The sequence below is a fragment of the Dipodomys ordii genome, unplaced genomic scaffold (genome assembly GCF_000151885.1).
Source record: "Dipodomys ordii isolate 6190 unplaced genomic scaffold, Dord_2.0 Scaffold75, whole genome shotgun sequence".
Lineage (NCBI taxonomy): Eukaryota > Metazoa > Chordata > Mammalia > Rodentia > Heteromyidae > Dipodomys > Dipodomys ordii.
The window spans coordinates 1,664,281-1,672,985 of NW_012267291.1; the positions used below are offsets into that span (position 1 = coordinate 1,664,281).

Here is an 8,705-nt window from a genome sequence, read left to right on the forward strand (position 1 = left end):
GCCAATCCTCTCCAAATTAATCAATAGTCCGTTTTCCCAACCAAGCTCTCAGTAGATGCTAGAGGAAGTGATTATAGTGAACCTAAAACTTACACAGAAAAAACAAAGAACCTAGAGGTACTAAGCAAATTTGAAATGATTAAAATACAATGAGATAGATGCTCACCAGATTTTAAGACTTTTTAAAATTGCAAGTTTACAGCAATCAAGAAAGGCCCGCACTAGACAAGCAGATCAATGGACAAGAATTGAAAATTCAGAAATATATAACACATTAATAAAATAAACACTGAATTCAACATTAACAAATATTGTTAGAATAACTAGATTAACATGTGGAACAAAGTGATCCTTGACCATATACAGTAAACAAAAGCTAGCAGAAATAGACTGGCCTGAATTTAAGACAAAGCTATAATAGAACAATTCAAGAACAAAGGAGAAAAGCTTTCTGACTTTGATATATAGGCCACAAAAAGCAGGAGGGACAAAAAGAATCAACATCTATGTTCTTTCAAATATACCTAAGAAAAGGAAAATCTATAGACTAGGAAGAATAAAACAACTCTACTGGAAACAAATGTTTGAGTAGATACAAAGATGTGCAAGAAAAAAATGAGTAACATCAGGAGTCATGAAGAAAATGAGTTGCACTAGTGAGATGTAATTGTACACCTAATAGAATGGCTAAAATTAAAAAGCCTGATAATACAGAAAGTTGAAAAGGATACAGATCAATTGAAAATGATACAGTTCAACTGCAACTTTGACACATTGTAGGATGGAACATAAAATGGCATAAATGCTTTGGAAAATAGTTTCAGTTTCTTACAAAATTAAATACAAACTTAGCTCATAAAAACTGTACTCCTAGATAGCGGGAAGAAAATATATGCTCATGAATATTCATAGTTGCTTTATTCATAATAACAAAAAACTATAAGCAAATGTTTATCACCTGGTGAATAACCAACTTTTGATATAACATACAACGGACTAAGACTCAGCAGTAAAAAGGAGTTAACTACTTAAAGTATATATACAATATCTGCATTTAGATGAAAATCTAGAGAAGAAATCTAAAGTGACAGAAAACTGTTCAGTGCTTGCCTGGAGTCAGAGCCAAGAGTGGAATCGAAGAGAATCAACTTTAAGAGTAAAGTGATAAAAATGAATATGGCCATGATCTGTGTCATAAAATTAGATAAAAATTCACTGCAATATCAACTTAAAACTGTTGTATTTTACTGTATGTAATTTATACATTAGGTGAAGTAAACTAGAAACTCTGACCAAAGACACAGAATAAAAGATGCAAAAACAGCTATAATATATGGATGTTCAATTTAGGAAAATGACTGAGTAATGGTTATGAATGGTCATTAAAAAAAGAAAATGGCTGGAACTCAATACAACCTAAGTTATACCTTATATTTTATTCACAAATCATTTTCAGGTGAATTTTAGGTCTAAATCTGGGTGTGTGCTCTGGTACTGAGGCTTGAACTCAGGGCCTCTTGCTTTTGCTTGGCTTTTTTTCACTCAAGGTTGGTGCTCTTCCATTTGAGTCATGCTTCCACTTCTAGCTTTTGGTTAGTTAACCTATGAGAAGAGTCTTCCAGATAGGTCTGCCTACGCTAGTTTTGCATGAGCCTCAGATCTTAGCCTCTTGAATAGTTAAGATTATAGATCTAAATCTTAAGAGCAAAAAGAGTGCCATTCTTGAGTTAAAAAGCACAAGGACTGAGTTCAAGTACCAATGTGAGTACCAAAAATCAAAACAAATAAACATGCCCACTGCCTTTGACCAAAAGGAAAAAAAAATTAAGGAAAGACAAATTTTTTTTTGAAAAAAAAATCTATCATTTATTGAGCTCCAGTGTTCCTAGCTTATTACTATGCATTTAAAAGTGCTATTTTAAAGAATTCTCGGCTGGGAAGATGGCTCAGTGGTAGAGCACTTGGCTTGCATGCATGAGGCCCTGGGTTCAATTCCTCAGCAACACATAAGCAAAAAGAAAAAAGCCGGAAGTGGCGCTGTGGCTCAAGTGGTAGAGCGCTAGCCTTGAGCTGAAGAGCTAAGGGACAGCGCCCAGGCCCAGAGTTCATGCCCCATGACTGGACCCCCCCAAAAAAAAATTAAAAAAAAAAAAAGAATTCTCCTGACAACAGGGAGACAGTCCACTCATGAACCTTCCTTTGCCAGGCACTCAAATGACCAGCAAGGGGCTGGTTGCAGTCTAGACTCCAGGTCTGCATCCTACTCCAAGAAGAGAAGACGAAGGCCTCCATGTTATATAACACCTGGGGTAGAGGGGTTTGGGAAATGGACAAGGCAGGAGACAGTGACTTGCTATTGGCTAGTGGGAGAAGAGACTTAGGAAGAACTTGAGAAGGATGCCCTCACTGTTGACATTTTTTTGGGGGGTCCTGAACTCTGGGCCTGGGCGCTGTCCCTCAGCTCTTCAGCTCAAGGCAAGCGCTCTACCACTTGAGCCACAGCTCTACTTCCGGATTTTTTCTTTTTGCTTATGTGGTGCTGAGGAATTGAACCCAGGGCCTCAGGCATGCAAGGCAAGCGCTCTACCACTGAGCCACCTTCCCAGCCCCTCATTTGTTGACTTGACTGAAAGACAGCGGAGTCTTCAGAGAGAGGTCTGAGCCTCCCACTTTTTCACTAGCTTACTCACAACCTAAGACCCCAAGAGAGTGTGGGCACAGGCCCTATGATGAGTGTAATCTACAGGACAGATCTTAGGACAGAATTTGGTGCTCCAGGTATGTGATTCCTCCACAGGCAGACTGAATCATTCTTTTATCCAGCATACTTGAGAAGGAGGTGGAGCCTGGGCCATGTATTCTTAGTGTCTCAAGAGGAATGGAATCAAAGCATGTAGTTAAAGTTCTAATAACAACCAGCCATTTACCACAAACTTCCTGTATGCCTTCTCTACCAAGTCAATGAATTCTCCCAATATCAGGCCATAGGCCTGATGGATGCTACCTCACTGTTCCCCATAGAGCAGCTAAGCTGCTTTCATGGAAGCTTTCTCAGCTATCTGAGGGCTGAGGCCTGATTTTAGCTGTGGACGCTTCCTGTGCTCAGGCTCTTCTCCATTGTACAACATACTGGGACACTAGGAAAGAAGATGAATTGAGGAGCGAGGCATTTAGGAGCCAAGAAATCACTGACATGAAATTCTGCAGGAAATTAGATCGAAATCATGGGTTGGAAATATAAGCTAGGACCCCAGGAGAAGGGCTGGAGAAGCTAATTTTGAGTCACATGACCTGCCGGTAAAGGTAAGCTTCACAGGTAAAAGCTGTGGGAGGAGAGATCATTTGAGGGACACAGCTTGAAGAAGAACATTTACTCATTAGCAGGAAAAGGCTGGAAGTCAACAAGGAGGCAGCACAGCCACGGGAATAGAGAAACTAGGAAGACAAAGGAGCTTCACTCTAAGCAGAAGATGCACTGGTGAAGTTAGATCTTCTCTTGTCTCTGCTGTTTCAGCAGCCTTCTTTGCCACCCTCCAGTCCTGCTGTCTGTCCTCTGTCTACTTCACCCTCTGACCTCGTCCTGCCTTGCCTTTCCATAGCAGTCTCCTGGCACTCCCAGGCTTGTTCCAGGTCTCTTCTCACCTTCATACAATCACCAACCTGCACACTTCTGCTCTTCAAATATTTGTGTCCTTAACTATTTTATGGAAGTATAAATGGCTGACTTTCAAACATCAGGGCTTCTATGCTTCACTCTTTCCCTGGTCCCTACAGGAATCAGTTATTTCCAGAATGAGGACAGTCCATGCTTTGCACTTGATAGCCCTCCTATGCTTCTCTTTTGTGGCACAGAAAATGGCCAAATAGCCATTTATTGAACACTAGTTATACAACATGACTCTCCCCTTGTCTACAAGTGCCAAGTAGACCAAAGTATCTTAATCATAACTATTCAAATTGGTTACGTAGCCTAAACACAACAAAGACAACATGTAAACAAACAGATGTACCTTCCAATGGAGCTTATTTACAAACCTAAGAGGTAGAATAGGACAAAGGGCTATCATTTGCTGTCACCTGGCCTAAATCACCGGCACTCAAAGAATGAATAAACCTTAAGAGAAAAATGCTGTGGGGCTTGATCATGAGATGGTGACCATACCCAAGATCCATTCTGAGGCATCAAGGGTGGAAATGAGAAAGAAAATTATTTCTTCCAAGATTTTTAGTAATAGGGCTAGGGAATAGTTTGCTTGTAGTTTAGCAGGGTGGGAGCAAGTTTGAAGGGTGAGGGAAGTGATAAAAGGGGGGGGAGGGAGGAGGGCAGGGCATTCTGCCAGGCAATGGTGGCTCACATCTATAATAGCTATTCAGGAGGCTGAGATTTGAGGATTGTGGTTCAAAGCCACCCTGGGCAGGAAAGTCCATGAGACTCTTCTCTCCACTTAACCACCAGAAAACCAGAAGTGGTGCTGTGGCTCAAAGTGGTAGAGGGATAGATAGCCTTGAGAAAGCATCCAGGACATGAGCTTGAGCCCTATGACTGACAAAAAAAAAAAAAAAGGAAGGGGAGACTTCAGAGTCTGGAGACAAGTGTGGATCTGGTCATGAGGGAGGAGGCCACATTATAAGTCAAAGTAAAAGAGAGAGAGAAAAAGGGAAAGATAGGCTTGATGCTGGTGGCTAATGCTTATAATCGAGCTATTCTGGAGGCTGAGATCCAGGGAGTCATGGTTGGAAAAATCTTAGGCAGAAAAGACCACTAGACTCCATCTCCAATATAACTACCAACTTTGGTTGATAGTATAGTTCAAGTGGTAAAGTGCAAGTTGAGAGAAAATCTAAGTGAGTGTTAACACCCTGAGATCAAATCTCATTACTGCCAAAAACAAACAAACACCCAAGTGTAAGGACCTGAGATCAAAACTCACTGCTGCCAAAAACAAAAACAACAAAATGAAAAACCAAGGATAGGTAAAAGGAAAAAAGAAAGACTTGCACTCCTCTTTCTTGTACAACTTGAGCCAAAACACATTCCTGGTGTAGAGCAGTCAGAGCTGGCCAGCTCAGGACCATAACCCCATGGCATGTTGGGAACCACTGACAACAGTGGGATGAGAGTCCAGGACACCACCACAAGCCTTGCGGGGACCCAAGATGCTGTCCCCGCCATTCTCCTCTCTCTTCACTCAAGACTATCCAAGATGGCATCTGGGGTTTCAGCTCTGACTCAGTGTGAGTGTCTCACTCACTGAATCACTATCACTACTGTATGCTGTCATTTCCTATCACTTTACTTTCCTGGGCAAGTAGATAGGTAGGCCCAAGCAGAGTGAGGTCATGACTTAAACATGTGGGCTGCCCAGTTTCTGCTGGAAGGATATTAAAAGGCACTTTTTGTTGTTGTTGGTCCTGGAGCTTGAACTCAGGGCCTGGGCGCTGTCTCTGAGTTTTTTTTACTCAATGTTAGCTCTCTATCACTCGGAGCCACAGTGACACTTGGGGTTTCCTAGTGGTTAACTGGAGATAAAAGTCTCACGGAAGCCTACTACATTGTTGGTGGGAGTGTAAACTTGTTCAACCATCTGGAAAGTTGTATGGAGGTTCCTCAAAAGACTCCACATAGAGCTCCCCTATGACCCAGCAATCCCACTTTTGGGCATTTACCTGAATGATCACAAATAAGACCATACTAAAGCTACCAGCACAACTATGTTTATTGCAGCATTATTTACCATAGCTGAGATATGGAACCAACCCAGATGCCCCTCAGTAGATGAATGAATCAAGAAAATGTGGTATATTTATGCAATAAAATTCTATGCCTCCATCAGAAAGAATGACATTGCCTCATTGGAAAAAATTATATTAAGTAAAGTAAGCCAGGCCCAAAGAAACACAGGTCCCATGGTTTCCCTTACTTCCAATTACTAGTATATGTCTGAGACAAGCAGAGAAGGTCAGATAAAATGATGTTAGGCAAAATGAACCCCAAGATAAGGACACAAGTGGTTTTTTTCTTTCTTGCTAATGTTTCTAACGTATTTTATAAGGTGATTTTTTTTGTTACTTTGTATGTCCCTCCCCCACAGTATAACCCCTGTTTTCACTGTATTTGATGTTGGTAAAATTTGGGGAGGAGAAGGGAAAAAACAAATTGTTTAAATAGGGATAGAGGTGGACCCATTGCAACAAGATGTTATACCGAAAAATGAACCTCACAACTTTGGCAGTGGCGGGGGAGTGGGGGGTAGAGTGTAGTTGTGGAGATGGGAGGGCAGGGATGGTAGGGGAAAAACAAAGGAGGAGGCAACAATGCTTGATAAGAAATGTACTTATTACTTTGCTCATGTAATTGTAACCCCTCTGTACAGTATTTTCACAATAAAAAACTTATTAAAAAAAAAAAAAAGTCTCACGGACTTTCCTGCTGGCTTTGAACAGAATCCCCAGAATCTGTCTCCTGAGTAGCTAGGATTACAGACACCAGCCATTGCCGCTCAGCTTAACAAAGGCATCTTAATTGTAGCAGTAGTTGTGGATTTCATCCCCAAGCCCTCAAATACATAGGAAACTCACAGTATCAAAAAAAAAAAAAAAGCACACATGCTAACAACTTATAATTTCTCAGTAGACTATATTATAGAATTCCCTTTCAGGCTGCAAAGTAGTTCTCAATGTGATGAAAAGTATTTAGAGCACAAGCCTTACTTTTTCTTTTCTTTTCTTTTTTTTGTCCTGTCGTGGGGCCTGAACTCTGGGCCTGGGCACTGTCCCTCAGCTCTTCAGCTCAAGGCTAGTGCTCTACCACTTGAGCCACAGCGCCACTTCCAGCTTTTTTTCTTTATGTGGTGCTGAGGAATCAAACCCAGGGCCTCAGGCATGCAAGGCAAGCGCTCTACCACTGAGCCACCTTCCCAGCCCCTTACTTTTTCTTAATGATGGACAGATTCCCCCTATAAATGAAGGAATCCAGCCATGTGACATTGGCTCAACATTTGTAAAGCTGCTCAGAAGGCTGAGATTTGAGGATAGAGTTCAAAGTCAGCCTAGGCAGCAAAGTCTGTAAAATTCCATCTTCAATTAACCAGTTAAAAAAAAAAAATACAAGTGAGCTGTGGCTTAAGTGGCAGCCTTGAGCAGAAAAGGCCGAGATTGGTACACAGGACCTGAATCAAGCTTCATTAGTACACGTATGTACGTGTACACACACACACACACACACACACACGAACAAAAACAAGGAAATCATTTGATTGGGGTTTCAGAATAACAACTGAGCATAAATGTTTCTTAGTGTTTACCAGCTTAATGTGCTTCAGCCTTGAAAACTCAACTTATTAATATACACTAGAGACATATTTCATATAAACATGCAAATCCTCTGAAAAACACTTTAGAGAAAAAACCCTATAGATGGCCAACTTCAATTATGCCAAGGACCAGAAAAAAACCTTCACATTTCAACATAAAAATGTAAATTTATTATTACCACTAATGTGGGTGTGAGAAGGGTTTGGACTCCATTCTATTTCTTTTTAGGAAGGATTAAAACCATCCGAATATGAGTATCTTTTGATTGACACACGTGAAAAACAGTACCAGGATCTGTATTCATCCGCCTCTCTTTATGTTGTAACTGGAATTATAAATGTATAAATGAAGTTTCTGGATCTAGCCTATTATTAAGCTGTAATTCATAGTTTTTGTTTTGAAGTTTTCATTTCCTGAAATCTGAAGAGAATTTTCTTAAAATACACCAAACCTCACTGTATTTGCTCATCTTTCTGGGGATGCCAAACACCGGCAATTCTGAAGGCAGAGTGCAAGATTGCACAGGCTACACCTGTAACACTTTTGCTTGGAAAGACTTTTAGTGTACCTTGGAGGAATGGCAAATAAATGTCATTTCTTACCCTATTGTTGGGTTGATGTTCGGATCAAAACTGTCTTCCACAAACCGCCACACGATGCTTGATTTACCTACACCTGTATCCTGAAAAAGAATGAGATGGGTGACCGAGGAAAAGCTACTGTGTTTACAGACAACCAAAAACTATTTTGTGACCTAAGCTTGAGATTTCAGAAGTCATCCTCATGTGTGAAGAGGGCAAAGGTGGATTCTGTAAACTTTCAGAGGAGAAATCAGATTTCAACCCGTAGTGAAGGGGATGGGTTCTGCAGTTTTTAAAATAAAGAGACCTTTTGAAAGACCCAAAGTTTCTGCTTCCTGTGAAAAGTAACAAAAGCACTCAACTAGGAACTCCGGTCCTGATGAGCTCTAGCCACACTCTCTTTGGGAGGTCAAAAGGTCCAGTTACTGGAGTTCCAATTTTTAAAACAGAAACTCGGGAAGAACATCGACCACAGAAGGTTCAGAGCTGGCCAAACTGCCCTGATAGACAGGAAGCCGAAGTTTCAAACTCGCCTGGGGGCTTGCTGACTCGACCGTCACCTCCTTCACCTCCACTTTCCAAAGTAAGGCAAACAGTTGTCAGGGACGCCCCTAAAGTTTAGAGACGTCCCCTCGACCGCCAAGGAGGCCAGGGCTGCTCCGAACCCCCAAAGCCCGGATCGGGGCTTCACTTTAGGCGACTTGGGCAACTCCCAAACTAATGAGTACCTGGAGGAGTGGGGCGGGAGCCACCGGCCCGGGGTTCTCACCCGGCCCCGGTGGAGGGGCGGGGAGAGCGCCCGGCTCGGGG

General features: G+C 41.7%; 1 protein-coding gene across 1 annotated transcript in view; it reads right to left on the minus strand.

Annotated features, from left to right (window-relative positions):
* Rab22a (RAB22A, member RAS oncogene family) overlaps positions 1-8,705 on the minus strand; it is a 56,713-nt gene that overhangs the window by 46,979 nt on the left and 1,029 nt on the right. The window contains exon 2 of the mRNA XM_013024289.1: positions 7,917-8,056. Within this exon, the coding sequence (XP_012879743.1) occupies positions 7,917-8,056 (140 nt within the window). The remainder of the gene's footprint in view (positions 1-7,916; positions 8,057-8,705) is intronic.